The sequence below is a fragment of the Scomber scombrus genome, chromosome 10 (genome assembly GCF_963691925.1).
Source record: "Scomber scombrus chromosome 10, fScoSco1.1, whole genome shotgun sequence".
NCBI classification, from domain to species: domain Eukaryota; kingdom Metazoa; phylum Chordata; class Actinopteri; order Scombriformes; family Scombridae; genus Scomber; species Scomber scombrus.
Window position 1 is genome coordinate 8,237,765 of NC_084979.1, and position 17,651 is coordinate 8,255,415.

Genomic DNA, 17,651 nt, shown 5'->3' on the forward strand with positions numbered 1-17,651 from the left:
TGGGTGAGTTACACATGGGGGCCTATGTTTCTGAAACAATATGGGGCCCATATAATTTGCCCTATTTAGGCCCATGCCCGCTTAGCCCACTTAGATCCCTTCTGGGGCTCATACAGTCAGCCCATGTGAGCTTCACATGTGGGGCCCATGTTACTGAAACCATGTGGGTCCCAAAAAATGTGCCCATTTCAATCCCATGCCCACTCAGTACCCACGTTGTCTGCATTTAACCCATGTGGGGCCCACATGGACATGCTGGCTGGAATACTGGTAAGATGAGATGCTTAACACAAACTCAAAATTGAATCTATTTGTTTTGTCTTGGGTTTTTTTGTTGGCCTGACAAGAAAATCTTTTTTTTTTAATTAGCAAAATTCCATATAGACATCAGCAAATTTGCAACCTCACTGTCTTCATAAATACTACTTAATTACTGCACAAACCCTAAATCTGTGAAAACTAGAGCATTATGTAATGAATTTGATTTGTAATGTATTTCATTTAATTTTGTTTATGGGGTTTTTTTTTTAATTTCTTTATTGATGTATTATAATATGTGCCCCACCTCGAGCATACATCGCCTTGTGACTGTTATTAAATAGGTAAATCTGTTGTTAATTGTGTGTAAATAAAGCATGAAGAAGAAATTATGGATTGGGAGAGGGTTTTTCTCAAATGTACATCTTTGAACTACACATTAAGAATGAATTGACTCAAAAATTTCCTCAGATCTTTTCACTGAATCTGAAGTTTTATTCCTGAATATTGCTGTTGCATAGCAACAGCAATATCACTTCACTCCCTCTCAAATGATTACACTTCCATAAACAGATGCTATTGGTCTCTCATTTGCAAACATATTTTTCTCCTCATGAATTCTTTATTTTAAACAACATATATCTACAGTACCAGTCAAAGATTTAGACACTTTACTGTAGATACGTGTGCGTATATATTCTGTACATAGCTATAGAGAGAGAGACAAATGATCTGACCTATATGGATTTGGCAGCACTGTATTTACTATGGTCTTCCCAATAAATTTCAAATTGTAAGAATGTCACAATATATATAAGTGTGTTGCTGTCACGAAATGTTGCATCCTGATAGCTATAATGAGAAGGAGAGAAAGCGAGAGAGAATAAAGGAGGACGGAGGAATAAGAGGTCGTGTGTGTAATTAGCACAGCTGTCCTGCACCTGGGCTTAATTTCAGTGAGCAGTTACATCATCTGCTATGAAATTACAGCATGGTTATTTATTTTAATGTCATGAGAGCTTACAGATTGGAGTGAATATTGTCCTTGTCCTAAATGGTTCCCCCGTTACAGTGGCTTTGGAGGAGTCTACACTTTTAGAAGTGATACATGAGTCCTTGAGGATGTCAATGCACTAATATAGTTAATTTTTGCATCACTAGGCAACTCATTTTTACATAATACATTTCATAATAATGCAAACAAAGTCAGTCTTAAAACTGTCTTTTCTTCAGGTGAAAATATTTAAAAAATAAACGCTTCTGTTTTGGGCTATTTCTGATAAGTTACCTGTAAATATCCATTCTTTGTCATCATTTGGCCTATTTAAAAATGTTTTGTTTTGCTATATTAAAACAATCGGTCTATGTTTTCAGTGGTGCTATCATTGTCCTTCTATAGATTCATTTTTTTTCTATTGTAAGATTGTAACTTATGTTTTTGTCACTTGGTCTCTTGTTTGTTTGTATGTGTTGTCGTTGTGTTATGTATTATAAGGGCCCGAGCGGCGACTGCAAGTCGCCTGGCGAAAGCCCTATTGAAATTCGTTCATGCCCCAACGTGCAAGTGACCCCAAAGTGCAAGTGACCCCAAAGTAATCAAGTAATCAAGTAATCATGTGGTATGGAAGACCCCCGGGGAAAAATGCTATATTGAAATTGTAATGTTTATTATTAGGGCCCGAGCGGCGACTGCAAGTCGCCTGGCGAAAGCCCTATTGAAATTCGTTCATGCCCCAACGTGCAAGTGACCCCAAAGTGCAAGTGACCCCAAAGTAATCAAGTAATCAAGTAATCATGTGGTATGGAAGACCCCCGGGGAAAAATGCTATATTGAAATTGTAATGTTTATTATTAGGGCCCGAGCGGCGACTGCAAGTCGCCTGGCGAAAGCCCTATTGAAATTTGTTCATGCCCCAACGTGCAAGTGACCCCAAAGTAATCAAGTAATCATGTGGTATGGAAGACCCCCGGGGAAAAATGTTATATTGAAATTGTAATGTTTATTATTATTAGGGCCCGAGCGGCGACTGCAAGTCGCCTGGCGAAAGCCCTATTGAAATTGTAATGTTTATTATTATTATTATTATTATTATTATTATTATTATTATTATTATTATTATATATATTTATATTAATATAAATTCGATATTTTTGGGTGGTCGCACATGGTCGACGCAGAATGGCGGAATAGCGCCCCCTACAAAGTCCAAAAATGCCCATAGGGAATTTTGCTAACTTTGTCCTATGCTCACAAAATTCGGTACACATATGTATTATACCCACATATGCAAAAAAGCCTCTTGACCTCATGACCTCAACCCAACAGGAAGTCGGCCATTTTGGTTTTGATTTTTCCCGCCTAAAATTAACTCCTCCCACAGCGTTCGCCCAATCAAGTTCAAATTAGGTACGCAACATCTCCAGACCTAGCTGAGCTTAAGTTGTGCTCTGCGCATCCGTAGGTCAAAGGGCGTGTCTGCCAGGGCTCAACTAACTTTGGCGTGCTCGCCATGTACATACGAGTGGCTCTCACGCCCACATACTTCATCCAATCAGCTTCAAACTTGCTGGACATAATGATGGCTCCGCCCTGAACGTCCCGATATATTAACTTCCCACTTAACTCATAGCGCCCCCCGGTGGTAACAGGAAGTGAACTTAAATTCATGAAAAATACATAGTTGACCCCATCAACTTCATTCCACTTCTAAAACATGCAGAACCAGTTGGTGAAGCTACATTATGAACACTGTGAAGCTACGAGTAATGGCGTCCCTGTGGGGGCGTGGCTACCATCAATTCCTCGCCATGAAAATACGTTTGGCTTTTTGATGGCTTTATTGAACACGTATCATCATGAAAATTGATACACAGGTCCACGGTGGAGACCTCTTCCATCTGATAGGGGTGTCGCTCATGTCGCCCCCTAGTGGAAACAGGAAGTGCCATTTTTTGCATCAACATTGTCCGATTACTGCCCCCTGGTGGATGAACCGTCAACCTCTCATAACTCCTTCATGCTTTGTCCAATTCACTCCAAACTTCACATGACTGATGAGTGGCCGCCCTGAACACACCAGACCACACCAGACCATATGTGTAACTACCTGTGACTGCCCCCTACTGGATGAACGAAACATTGCATTTTTGGCCTCCTTCCAGGTTTTTTCTCACTTTCTGCTTCACGCCACAGCCCCGCCATGCCTCAGGCCCCGCGGTGGCATGGGTGAGCGAGGGCCCGCCATCGCCGCTTGCGGCTTTAATTCTGTCTATTTTTCTTCCATTTGTTTGGTGTTTGTTTAGGACCGTCTTGAAAATGAGCTGATACATCTCAAGGGGTTTATGATATAATACATTTTCAGAAATGTCATGTATTAACAGCTTTATGCTAATACAGTATAATGCAATATAAGTGTATGTTTTCTGGATAATAGTGTCTATCCCTGTTGAGCTTCTATACATGTGGATAAATCTGAACCTCTGAACAGATCTGGCTGAACTGTGTTAGATAAAGTAAATTGGGAGAATGTGCAAAGACATAAGATTACATTATATTTTATGTTTTGCAAAGCAGTTAAAGACCCCATAATGTACCACAATGAAATATAACATAACTGATATTGTAGTACTTTTGGATGTTAAATTATAGAAACTGATTTCTTTTGAATCCAGACTAAAGAAAATCAGTAACAAATCTTCAACCAAAAAACCTACATTTTTATGGGAGTATTTTAAATGCTGGTCTTTTATATCCCATTCACTAGATGTCACAAACAAAATATGTGACAGAAAGATAAAACCTCAGAAAGATAAAAAAATATATATACTTTGCTCTAATAGATATAATAGACCTAGAAGAAGAAGCAGTCGCACAAGAAATCACAGAACTCATGGAGGAAAATATAAATGTCAAAAGAAGCATCGATGATAAACAGTAGAGGGCAGCAGTGCGTCATTGTTGCGTCTAGTCTGCCTAATCTAAAGAAGAAGAAGAAAGCTTAGCATCGTTAGCTGCTGAAGTGTGCCAGTCGATAGTAACAGAACTAAATTCAACTCAACTAAATAAATTGATAAAAAATGGCCGGAACGGCTTCGGTAGCCGGTGAGGTGTTTGTCGATGCTTTGCCATATTTTGACCAAGGTTACGATGCAGCAGGTGTCAGAGAAGCGGTAAGTAAACTGCCTTCATTTGCTAACCGCAGCGTGTTAGCTAGCATGCTAATTTACTATTGGAAAAGGCACACTGAAACATTTTAATAACGTTTCACAACGAGAAACTATTGAAGTTATTATACTCGCAGTTAGTTATATTGATATTTTGCATGCTTGTTTGTTTTATGAATTATTCACTGGTATGTAGCTCGTAACTTCCTTATTTTAGGAGCGTTGCTTTACTTAAAGTATGTGGAAGTTTATTCTAATGAGAATAAAATAATGAATGAAAAGTCAATTTTTAATGTTAGCAATGACTTCCGCGTAAACATTTAAACATTAAGATTAGACTTGCACTTGTAAAACTTTTTTTAAATGTTAAGTTTGTTGTATAATATTACCACAGCATAGTAATAAAGCAGCAGTGAATAATATGATAATATCATTGGAAAACAATACAACATTCTGTGAGTTCAATGTAAGGGAAAGTTATTCATGTCTTAAAAGTTACATGTTGACACAGGCAGGGCTCAAGTGAACCAATTCTATAAACACAGTGTATTTGGGGTTTATTTAGTGGCCAGTCCTCACACCGTTTGGGAACATGTAGACATTTATCAAAGCAGACGTCTTGTCATAACAGGTAAAACACATAAATAATGATATTAATGATGGCTCCAGTTGCATTCATTAAAGAGAGCCTTTCTCTTGTATATTTGAGCAAACTGGCAGGATTTAAACATTTTAATTTCACCCACAACATCAAACACCAAGTCTGCTTCTCCTTTTCAAACACAGGTGTAACTTGTAATTAAGGTGTGTTAAAATTAGATTTGTCAGTTTATCCCACCTGGTTTTGTAAACGCCGCCTGACTAATGGGTTCATCTAAATCAGTGGTCTCCAACCCTGCTCCTGGAGAGCTACTGCCCTGCATGTTTTAGGTATCTCCTCACTCTAACACACCTGATTCTAATAATCAACTCGTTATCAAGCCCTTTGACGAGCCTCAGCTGCTTGATAACGAGTTAGAGTGAGGAGATACCTAAAACATGCAGGGCAGTAGCTCTCCAGGAGCAGGGTTGGAGACCACTGATCTAAATGGATCAGGGAGTACTCTCGGATCTTGTTATTACAAACTTATAGTTATGTTTGAAAAGGACAGACAGAGATGGCTGAAATTGTGGGTGAAATAAAACATTTTTTTTTTTACATTATGTCAATATGCATAAATGTCCCCTATTGTCCCTCCTTTTTAAATGTTTTCCAGATATGCACCTAAAATACTAATCATGAAGTTATTGTACACATTATATCAGTTCAGTGTCTACAGAGCATATATATATATATATATATATATATATATATATATATATATATATATATATATATATATATATATATATATATATATACACACACACACACATATACATATATATTTTTCTTTTGTTTTTACTGTGAGTTGTGGGAGCTTCCCTTGTTGTTCATATTTATGGACAATGTGACTGAAACATTTTTTCAAACTTGAGAAGGCAACCACATTTGGCATTTTCTGGCACATTTCAGGCATGTCTCATCATCCCTGTGTCATGTTAAGGACCTAAAACGGCGATACAAGTTTTTAGTGAGCTGGTAATAATTGTGTTTTTCTTGAGCTTCACCCAACAGGCTCTGTCACAATGGAATATTTCAACATGGGAGAAAGTAGTTTGTTTTGTGGTCTTGTGCTGAGAAAGTCAGTTTCTCTTTTCATTCAAAGATGACATGACACTCATTTTAGTGTGCCTTCAACCAGAGGAGGACATCATGAGTTAAATAAGTTGTTGTGTTCTTTTATACAGACTCGCAGTCCTCCATGGCACATCATTGCCAACGTTGAGTCTGAATGCTGCTGCCATTATGTGCAATAAAATTGATTCTCTTTTGTCGTCTAGGCTGCGGCGTTGGTGGAGGAAGAGACCAGAAGATACAGACCGACCAAGAACTACCTGAGCTACCTAATCACGCCTGACTTCTCTACTTTTGAGGTGACGAAATCCTGAGATCTCTGAATAGAATCTTCTCAACGGCCTCGGCCAGCGTGACAGAAATAATAAGCGTTTCTTATTTGTTGTCTCCTTTCAGACAGAAATCATGAGGAATGAATTTGAGCGGCTGGCGGCCCGGCAGCCCATGGATTTGCTGAGCATGAAGAGGTGAGCCCATCACACCGCAGAGTCCCATATTGATACTTGAATCAAGGGCCTGCATGTCTCTACCGCCAGCTAATACATACACAGCTAATGAGTGTCATTCAAACTACTGAGAGTCACTGAGTAGATGAACACAAGTGAATCTTTGGAGAATTATGTTTTTGTTTTGGGGATTTTAATATTGACTCTTCTGCTTTTTTCCCCCCCTGTGGAGATATGAGCTGCCGGCGCCCTCTGCAGGACAGAAGAATGACATCACAGCATGGCAGGAGTGTGTGAACAACTCAATGGCCCAGCTGGAGCACCAAGCGGTCCGTATCGAGAACCTGGAGCTCATGTCGCAGTACGGAACCAACGCGTGGAAAGTCTACAATGAGTATGTGACCACAGCCTTCTTCTCACAGACAGTTGCTTGCTTTCATTAGTCCGCTAAAAGGCTGCTAACATGTTGTCCTCTCCTTTCAGTAACTTGGCCTTCATGATTGAGATGGCTCAAAAGGAGCTTCAGAAATTCAGGTGAGTGATCACAGGAATATTTGAGCTGTATGAAAGTGTTTTGAAACCTGAGTTCATGTGGGGTTTTTTCACTTTTTTTTGTGGCACACAGGAAACAAATTCAGGATTTAAACTGGCAGCGTAAGAACGATCAGTTAGCAGGAGGAGCCAAACTGCGAGAGCTGGAGTCAAAGTACGTCGTTTGAAGATCTTACGTATTCATATCACTGTGCGTAGGGGCTATGTAGGTCAAGTTTTCATCTCTCTTAACATCTGTATCTGTCCCTCCACAGCTGGGTGTCTCTGGTCAGTAAGAACTACGAGATCGAGCGGGCCATCGTTCAGCTGGAGAACGAAGTGGCTCAGCTCAGACAACAGCAGGGGGACGAGAACAAGGAGAACATCAGACAGGACTTTTAGAGCGGCAGCAGCAGACGCTTTCATCTACCCTCACAGCGCTGAACTGCAGACTAATGAGAGATTCAGAGAGATTTCATCTTGTTTCATAAGGCTGACTGCAACAAACTGAACCAAACCCATCTGTGCAAGTGCTGAGATAACTGAGAACCAGCCTGTATGGAGGAGATTTAATGTTCTCAACCTGCATCATCCAGACGGACTGCTCTGAAATCTCACATCAGTTTAGTCTACTTTTGAAACAGTGGTGGAATATGGTATAATGCAGATTTCTCAGTGCTACAATGAAATGTATTTAGTTTGTCTATTTCTGTGAGCCCCACCTCGACACATGTTCATGTCATTTTTTTTATGCCACTGTAATAAAATGAACATTTCTTACATTTCCTAATACGTGGACTGGACTTATTTTCATTCCAGATATCACCATTTTAAACCAGGCTTTATGATCTGGTTCTGTTTTTGTGAAATGCTGCTCTACTGAAGACTAAAAATTACATTTGTTTAATATGATTTGCATTTTCTCATCTCTGTCTAGTGTTAAATTTCAATTTTAATTTGTTCGCTGGAGCTCAATCTACTCTATCTTCATACTACAGGCCCGTTTCTTTATTGCATGAAGGTGCAGTATATTTAAATTGCATTAGACGGTATTGCGAAGGTCTGGTCGAGCCTCCACAACTCTGAGCTCTTATTTCCCCCGCTGCCGTACTAAAACTTTCTATTTCCTTCTTCTTAAATAATGCTTTCATTCTCATGTTGAAATTCTGAAGTTTTTGTTTTCAAACTGCAAATTTGGTAGATTTCTGATTCAAAGTCACTTATTGAATATCACAGATTATGATCATGACTCCAGTTATCCTAGTAAGCAGCACCTCCTTATTGGAGTTATGTGTTTGTGGTATAATTGGCTACTTACAATGATCATTACTGTATGCTTTCTGGTTAACTGCTTGAACATCAGGCAGTGATTGTCAGCGTCAAGGGGATGAATTCCCATTAAATAATTTTGAACAAGGTGTAGCCATGTTTGTTTTGTATATTGTGAAACTGCTTTATGTCTGCTAATTCATGTGCAAATTATTGGATTTAGGTTTTATGTCTCCATCACTAAAAAAATTGATAGTAGAAATAATAAGCAAAAATCTGCAATATAAAGTCACAAAAACATGTCACAATGGATGATTAATAATATATTATCCGCCGCACACAAAAACAGTAAATTATCATTTATTATTATTATTTATTGCCACATTCCATACACAGTGTGCAGAACAATCATTCATCTGCTGCTCCTCCTTTACATCCATCTTTGGTCAGATCTTACAAACTTAATGATCTGAACATCTGAATAAACGTTAACGCAATCTGTGGCAAATCCAAAAAAAAAAAAAGCTCAGCTGCACGAGATTTATCTGCATGGTTGTCATGAAAAGCCAGATGTCCAGCATAGAAAGGGGGACTAGGTAGCGTGGTAGGCAGACCAGTTCTGAGGAGTTTCTATATACACCAACATCCACCAGGGCTTGAACCGAGTCAAAACCCCAACGAAAACACTGAAAGTTATACTCGTACGCTGTCCGTCTTGTACAGCTTTCACACATCTCACACACACTCACGAGTCTGCAGGCATCTTTATACCATTTGCAAAGAAACTATAGGGTTCTCTTTAGGAAAAGTCATCAACTGTGACTGAATCAAATTTGACTATGTGCAAAACTTTGTGGACAGCGTCAGCCACCAGTAGCTAGAGTAGCAGTAGGTATTTTTTTGGCCATGCTCCAGTCTATATACTCAGAGTGTTGAGAGCTGGTACTAAAGTAACAGCCTCTGGCAGGTTCTGGTTCTGGTCTTGGCTTCCTTTGCTCTGGAGAAACTTCTGCCGATGCCTATCTTCCTGACGCTTCTTCTTCTCTTGTCGCTGCTGCTCTTTCCTCTGCTTGTTAGACACCTGTGAGTGAAGGAAATGTTAAAAGGTTTTTTTTCGCTTTTATTGAGGTGTGTTTTTAGTGAACTCTAGAATTAAAGTACACTTTGATTTAAAGTCATATGGCTTAAAAGGCCCAAAACAATAAAGTCCAATTAACAAGAATCCCTAAAAACTGAAACCTTTGTGCCAGTGGGAAAAATTCCTCCTACCTTAGATTTCTGTATGTTGCTGCCCTCTGCTGGCTGTTTGTGTTCACTGCAGTCCGTGGCAGCGACTCTGCAGGTTGAGCAGGATCCTGAGGCACATTGGCCCTGGCAGGACTGGCCCAGCACAGAGCCTACAAGCCATTCAGCATTTATAGTTGCTGCACTCAGCTGGAGCAGGTTCTCCTCATCACCTGAGGCAGTGAACACACACACACACACACACACACACACACACACACACACACACACACACACACACACACACACACACACACACACACACACACACACACACACACACACACACACACACACACACACACACACACACACACACACACAGTCAGTGTGGCAGACTGTGCAGCAACTTAAGCATTTAATATTTATCTCAGTACACCGTGTACTCTTCACTTCTTTGCACTATTTGTATCCTGTTTACAGTTCACAAAAACAGTTTCACCTGTTTATATTTATTCTTTGTGTATATGTGAGTACATTGAGAGCCATTAATCCAGAGTCAAATTCCTTGTATGCATAAACGTGCTCGGCCAATAAAGATGATTTTGATTCAGGGTGATTTTTACTTTTAATGTCAAGCTTCTTAACTAGAGGCTATTTCCTCCTGCTTCATCAGATAAATCACAATACTGAGTCATAGAAAATGGAAAAGGAATTAAAAAGTTTGAATATATAAAAAGGTTATGAAGTCTGAAATAAACTTTATTCCCAATTGTTCTCCTTTGCCCTGACAATCAAACATAATTCCTGACCCTGGATTCCTCGATTCTTGATAGAGCTCAGGATCACGTTGTCCTCCTCCGAGGCTGTGGGCGAAGGGTTTTTTTGTCTGTCTCTCTGACCGTCCCCAAAGTCACGCTGCTGTCCTCGTGAGTTCTGCAGATTCTGGGAGCAGCAAAGGTTAAAAAAAAAAGACATCAGAAACACGTCATTGAACACTGACTCATTAGACTAAACAATTCTAAGAGTTAAGCCTATAAACATGACATGATGAGAGGTAGACGTGGACTTTACTAAATGATTTCAGATACTGTCAGATAAAAGGCTCCTAAATACCTCTATGCGGAGCTGAGCAGGACTCTCAGAGTTGTCTCCAATCCGCCTCACACTATCATAATGATCTCCATAGCGGTATGCAATGTGCAGCTCTCTACACACCTGCTTCTCTGCACCATTTATCTGAGAACGCAACATATAAACTGTATGGTGTATCATAAGGGTGTTAGAATTCACATAATAACAACACATAACATTACAAATATCATTTGAAAGTCTTTGCCTGTGCTTACCTCCCAAAGTGGTGTGTTCAGCTGATGGATGACCACTTTGACCTGTTGACTGCGAGCAAAAGCCACAATAGCGTCATTGCCAGCAAACGTACCGGGCTGAGAGAGGTTGGACACTGAGCGGAAAGAAACAAAAACAATTATTCACACACACACAATTTTTTTTCCTAAAAATTTCTCCAGTGGAGTTACAGCAAACACACAGACATCACTGTCAACGGCCATTACACATTTTTCACACATGTTAACTGAGTATATAAACGGTATTGCCTCTGTAGAATTTATTGTGATGCAATAACACTTTTGAAGAAGACTTAAAAAATCAGTCCAAAAAACAATTTCTGATCAGATTAATTAGGTCGAGACAGACACGTATAGCAGCTGTTGGCTTGTGACTCCTTACATAAATAAAGTGATGTCTGCTAGCAAGCTCTTGTTATTGGTCCTGTACGTCTACTGAAGAGTGTTTCATTGTTTTATTTACTTAACTTTAGAGGCCTGAAGATGTAAAGTTGTCCAATACTACACAAGTAAAGTGTTAAATACATCATCTGCAGACAGTCCTGATAGCCACCAGGGGTCACTACTTGTTGGTTGGTGAAATCAATGGACTTCACATGTACAGTAACATCAGAGAATAGTGATTGAGGCATTAGTAAAAGTCTATCTGATCACAGTCTTTTATTTCAATTACTTTGTTTATTACTCAGGTTCACCCACAGGGATTTTTCCTTACAGTGCTGTGCGAAGGGCACGTCGTCCTCAACAAAGGGTTCAAAGTCTTGCCGATGGGACATCATATACTGGACAGTCTCCTGGCGAAGCCGCAGGTGTCCCCGGGAGTGCCCCTCTAACTGGTCGCCTAAAGCTCGGAACAGGCAGTTCCTACAGGAAACACAGGAAGTTGCTGCTATGTCACATGACTGACTGTGGTTGAATAACTCAGTGTGCTAATTCTTGGTCAAAATGAGGGTTTGTCAGTGGTTAAGTTGTTGTTATGTATAAATCGTTTCAATTGGCATAAGCAGGCTCATCTCTGGAATTTGGTCAATAACAAAGTCCTGCAAATGACAAGCCTCCCAGACCTTCTGTCCAGATGTAAACGAATGATGATCTACAGAATCCAAATTTTAAATTTTCATTAAGTTAAGAAGAGCTTAAGACACTTCTCTTGTAGTTTTCCAACCTAAAATGCACAGTACTGCTGGGAATAAAGATGAACACAAATTATAGCTCCAATGAGATTGCCTTCATTCAGCAGCAGCTACATAGCTGTAAATACTTTGAATTTTAGCTAACTATACATTGTTATTGGCTGTAGACTGGGAAGAAACTGAGATAGAAGTTGATGACATTTTGTTCCTCTTAACACATTTAAAAGAATCAGTGATGGACAACACAAAGGGAGACAAAGCATAACTAGACTCTCACCCATCTCCAGGGACTTCTCTTAACTTGAGGCCCAGCGCCTGGAGCTGATTGGAGAAACTGACAAACTCTGCTCCTTCATCACCATCCTGAGGTCGGTTCTTACGGTCCTTTACGATAGCCCGGCGTGCTGCCCGCTCATCCCTCTTACGTTCTAATTCGCTCTTCTTGTTGCTGCGCACGGGTTTGGCCGTCTGTTTCCTGGACATGCTGGCTGCAGTCGTTTCTGCAGGCCTACAACACCAAAGATTTTCTCTTTACAGTAATAAGCCGGTACTTGCATCAACCACTGTCAACCACACACATCTGGAACCTTTTCAAAAGACACAGAATTAAGAGTTTTCAAAATATAAAGAGGCAGACTGCTTTTCACATTATTATAATATAACAAGGCTGACTGTTCAGTTAGTGCAAAACATGTTTAAAAAGCAGAGTCAGTATGGACTTAGGGGAATATGTGCTACATAAAAAGAACAAGGACTAGGACAAATGTAAAGAATTGATCTATAACTGTTAATTTGGGGTTCATTTGTGGAATAACAGTGACTGTGCAGTATGTGAATTAAAAATGCTCAAAAATACAAAGCTAAAGCATCAGCATGCACCGTCTCAGTCAACTGTCTTTCTTTCTTTGTTTGATATAATTTGTTATTATATATCTATGTATAAATGTATATGTATGAAGTAAACTAAAATGAATCCTCTGTTATACAGTGATTTACAGAAGATAAACATGTTGCTATAGTTTGTCCCTGATGTGGAAAACCTTGCTCCAAGCTCCATTAGAAAATCAGATAATTATAATGCTACATTTCTTTGACTATACACTCCACATGGACATCATATAGTAAGACATGAGCAAAATACTTTATGTGGTCCTTTAACACATGCTGGTGAATAAAATAACGCTGCTAACGGTATCCACGGTGGGTTTCTATTGATAAGAGGATAATAACATGTTATAGGCAGCTAGAAAAGAGACCAGGGAAAACGTAATTGACAGATTTCTTTCACATGTTAGAGACGATATTTTAAAACGTGACCGATGAAACAACGGTAACATTAGCTGTCTCATGTTGACAGAATATTTAATGTAATGTTAGCATTAAAGCTAAAAGACTGTTCATTTCACTAGTAACTAAGTACAAACTAGTGTTATTGCTGACAGTAGCTGTGCTGTATAATCGGGGAAACGTCAGGTTAGCCGAGTTAGCAGCTAGCATTAAACGGCTACTTATTATATTACAAATCATTTCTTCTGGCTTGTGGCACAATACATAGCAAGGGTTTGGGTAATTAAACTGAGTGAATGCATGTTTCACTTACCTTTAATGAGCTATGTTCGACACATATATATGTTTGGTTTTGTTCTTCCTTTTTGTGGCTCAGAAGAAAAACGTAGTGATTGTCCGTTTTTGTTTACAACTGCAGTTCCGCATACGTATGTCCAGTGTACGTCAAAACGTACGGAACGTAGAATGGGCCAAAATATAGTGGCGCTAAAAAACATTGCATGTGGCTGATGGTAGTGGCCGTTCTATTCAATGAACACAAAACTTGTAGAAATCTAGAGATATCTTCAACACCGAAGCAATGTTCATGTACATTATAGGAAAAGTTTGATAAAATGCTTAATAAGCATTATGCGTTATTCATATAACATCAATCTATTTATCTATCTATCTATCTATCTATCTATCTGTCTATCTATCTATCTATCTATCCATTTAGCTAGTTTGCGATCTCTAATAATTGTAACAAATCAAAAAAATCTGAGTCATGTTTATATTGCAGACTGTGACTCAGGACAAAGTAGGAGGTTGGTTTACGATTTTGAAATAAAAACTGTTTCTGAAAACGACTCCACCTGCTGCTCTCCTCAACCCAGAAAATCTGCACACCACCAACTCCTTCTGATGACTTCACACAGTTGGAGAATATAATGTGGGGGAGGAGTGGGCTAAGAAGCAATAAACAGAATGTTTGCAATGTAAAAAAGACCAGCAGTCACACTGAGACAAAAAGCAAAAATAGCCTCAAGACATTAAACTGCATCAGAAAAAAGGAAGCAGTAAGACTATTCTTCCTCCTAAAAGAAAAAAAAGTGCTCTAGTGCACTAAGCCAGCTGGCGTAAAACAAAAAAGAACATACATCTGCAGATGTAAGTTGGTATATGGTTTTAATATAGAAATCAGTGAGTCATGGCATTGCATGTGAACAGATGTAATGGCCTTAAGGTTATCCATGCGTTTGTACGTGTACATAAATCAGTGTCATTCACCTGTGAGCAGTCAGCCAGGCGTGGAAAACACATAATTTATACTGTATCTACATATGTTCATGTACAGTGTGTGTGTGTGTGTGTATGTGTGTGTGTGTGTGTGTGTGTGTGTGTGCGTGCGTGCGTGCACGCGTGCGTGTGAGAATGAGTCCATCATGATGCTATAGGTTGACCTGACACCAAACTAAAATAGCACACTGTGTCAAAGAAAGCCTGTTTCAACACACAATGTCACAATGTCACAATGATATATCGATGAGTGATGCCCTCTTTTTAGAGAAACTTACAATCCTTGTCACTTTTATTGATTTGCTCAAGGGCTTTTAGACATGACACAAGGTTGTTTGCGTGGATAAAACCTGCAACACTTCAGTTATAAAACATAGGTCACCCATTCACTTGTGCCAATATACAATAAGGAAATATCTTGACACGCTGCTGTGGAATGTGACGTCCTTATAATAATAAAAACTAGATTCTACCAAACTAACCAACTGGTCAACACATACAATAGACAGACTGCACTGTTTATTTGATAACAGCCAATACATGCAGTAAAGGTTTACAGCTGTAATAAAGTGGAATGGGCTTCCTCCCAACCTCCTCTCAGTCTCACTTACTGCTAGTGGTATTGAATCTAATACAAATACAGTGGTGATGAATATAACATTGTGATATCAGCTGAAAGGAGATAAAAAACAAAACCAGAACTTTCTGTATGTTCATGTTCAAATTTAAAATGAGAGAGTATTGCTGCAAAAAGGGGCCTCATTGGGTTGTGAACACGTTTCTGTTTGAGTTATTTTAATGAAAATGGTTGACTCATTTTTCAATGAGTTGACTCATTTTTCAATGAGTCAACCTTGAATGTGTAGATGCACTCACATTGGTAATTGTCACTGTTTGGGTTTCCAGTCATTTTACTATTAAATGTTTGTATTACCCCCATTTTACCCCCTGTAGGTTTTAATTAGAGCCTGCTACTCTGGTGCCCAGCTTGGCTGTGTTTCTTCCCTGGGGGAGGTCGAAATGAAGTAACACCAGCAATGTGCCTCCGGGTGACAACAGCAGATGTTTTCAAGTCTATACCAGCAAAGTGTACTTTATCAGGAACACCATTTAGTTACCATAAGATAAATGGTTACTTTGTCGCAGTGTTTCAGTAGTTAAAACAACATGCATGTGAAACTTTATGGTTTTTTTCAATAGTTCTTTATCAGCTGCTGCTGGTAAAAATGTGTGCTGCTGATGGTCGCTGTCCAGGGTGCTGAAACATATGCATTGCAGTGATTCCACAATGAAAAAATGAAACATTTATCCATCAACCTGCAGCTTTTTGTTTCATTGTTTACTAAAGCTGATTAGTTGGGCTACTTAAGGAAGTGCTTCAGGGAGTACTTGATGCATTTGGGAACTGCTGGCCCAGATTTTTACTTTGACATTTCTCCTCTGGTTCACATTTTATAGGATGGCTTCTGTCTGAATGAATAATGGTTACACACAGCTGTAGCTCAGGCACAGAAATCCATACATGGGTTTGTTGTAGTTTTTGGATTCTCACATCTCCATGTGATATTGTATTTTATATTTTCACAATGAAGAAAAAGAATCATCAGACATTTTCGGAGGTCAAATAAAACAGAGAGGATTCCATCATTGATATGTTCTCAAAGTTATGACAGAGGGATGAAATTATATTTTTCAGAGTCACAAGCTTTTTGGTCTTACTTTGACCAGAGAGTTGAGTTTGACAATGCCAGTTTGGGGTGATTTTTCCACCTGGAAAACGGTCTCTACTTGTAAATAAATGTATGTGATATATATAAGAACACAGGTTTATCTATCTGTTTTTTTAATGTGAGACTAAGTGGTCACTTTGGGCAGTAAACGGGCGGGATAGTAGGACAAGGAACAGCAGAAATGGCGCAGAATCAGAAACTGAAGCGCTGCAATGCAATGTGTGTGTGTGTGTGTGTGTGTGTGTGTGTGTGTGTGTGTGTGTGTGTGTGTGTGTGTGTGTGTGTGTGTGTGTGTGTGTGTGTGTGTGTGTGTGTGTGGTGGGTTGGGGGGGTTCAGGATGCACGTCCAAGTGGCGGTATTGCGGGATAAAAGGGGTTAAGCCTTTGGAGAAAAAAGGAGGTTAAATCATCATGAAGAGTGCCATTCTTGAATCCCGCTCCAGTGCATCTGCAGGTACCCACTATAAATAATGAGCCTATAGGCCTATGCCATAACGGCAGCTTGCAGTTCTCCCCTCTCCGCCCACTATTCTCTCTCTCTCTCTCTCTCTCTCTCTCTCTCTCTCTCTCTCTCTCTCTCTCTCTCTCTCTCTCTCTCTCTCTCTCTCTCTCTCTCTCTCTCTCTCTCTCTATCTCTCTCCCTCTCTCTCTCTCTCTCTCTCTCTCACGCACGCTTGCGCACACACTCACGCACACGCTCATAGAGGTGGGAGTGGATGCTCGTGTAGCTGCTGGAAGCCAGGATGGGATAATCATGCGTGTCTGGCTCCAGGCGTTGATGCAGCTGCCGTTGCTGGATCCGGACTGGACTCGGGGCGCAGGGTGGGTCTAGTTCCCGACCGGAGCTATCTGGACCTCATGTCGATGTTATCAAGCATTCCGAGAAGGACGAGGGCGATGGCCGTGAGAGGAGTTGGTGCATCTCTTTGAAACGTCCAGGCGAGAGAAATCGACCGTTTTCACCGATGGAGGAGAAGAATTCGCCGGTATTAAAGCGTAACCCCGGTTTGGAATAACTTGGAACAGGGGAGAACGGATACCGAGGCACCCGGTAGAGGATATCGAGGGAGCCATTCATTTGTTTTCTGTATGTTCTTTTTAAAACCGGGTTAGAGAGAGAAACACACCTGGAAGAACGGATCACTTTTGCATCAGTAATTAGGAGAAGACTGCCTCCTTGGAGCGAGTGGCAGCCGCATCCGACCGACCAGGGGGGAGGGATACTTGGATGGCGAGGGCGCAGTGAG

The 17,651-nt window shown here is 40.0% G+C and overlaps 2 protein-coding genes across 3 annotated transcripts; one reads left to right on the forward strand and one right to left on the reverse strand.

The window, feature by feature from the left end:
- The first annotated feature begins 4,244 nt into the window (after positions 1-4,244).
- bcas2 (BCAS2 pre-mRNA processing factor) lies at positions 4,245-7,906 on the forward strand. The gene is made up of 7 exons (XM_062426826.1): positions 4,245-4,428; positions 6,346-6,438; positions 6,536-6,606; positions 6,818-6,979; positions 7,069-7,119; positions 7,211-7,291; positions 7,392-7,906. The coding sequence occupies exons 1-7, from the start codon at positions 4,336-4,338 to the stop codon at positions 7,516-7,518; spliced, it is 678 nt and encodes a 225-aa protein (XP_062282810.1). The 5' UTR covers positions 4,245-4,335; the 3' UTR covers positions 7,519-7,906.
- An 825-nt stretch (positions 7,907-8,731) lies between these two features.
- On the reverse strand, positions 8,732-13,819 carry otud3 (OTU deubiquitinase 3). 2 transcript variants are annotated; one of them, XM_062427053.1, is made up of 8 exons: positions 13,710-13,819; positions 12,387-12,617; positions 11,692-11,840; positions 10,959-11,071; positions 10,726-10,848; positions 10,422-10,554; positions 9,655-9,842; positions 8,732-9,466 (listed from the first exon to the last, which is right to left on the reverse strand). In XM_062427053.1, exons 2-8 carry the CDS (start codon positions 12,590-12,592, stop codon positions 9,302-9,304), a joined length of 1,077 nt encoding a protein of 358 aa, XP_062283037.1. In that variant the 5' UTR covers positions 12,593-12,617; positions 13,710-13,819; the 3' UTR covers positions 8,732-9,301. The 2 variants fall into 2 exon arrangements, with proteins under 2 accessions (XP_062283037.1, XP_062283036.1); XM_062427052.1 differs by having other exon boundaries at positions 12,387-12,696; positions 13,710-13,801.
- Between the last annotated feature and the right edge of the window lie 3,832 nt (positions 13,820-17,651).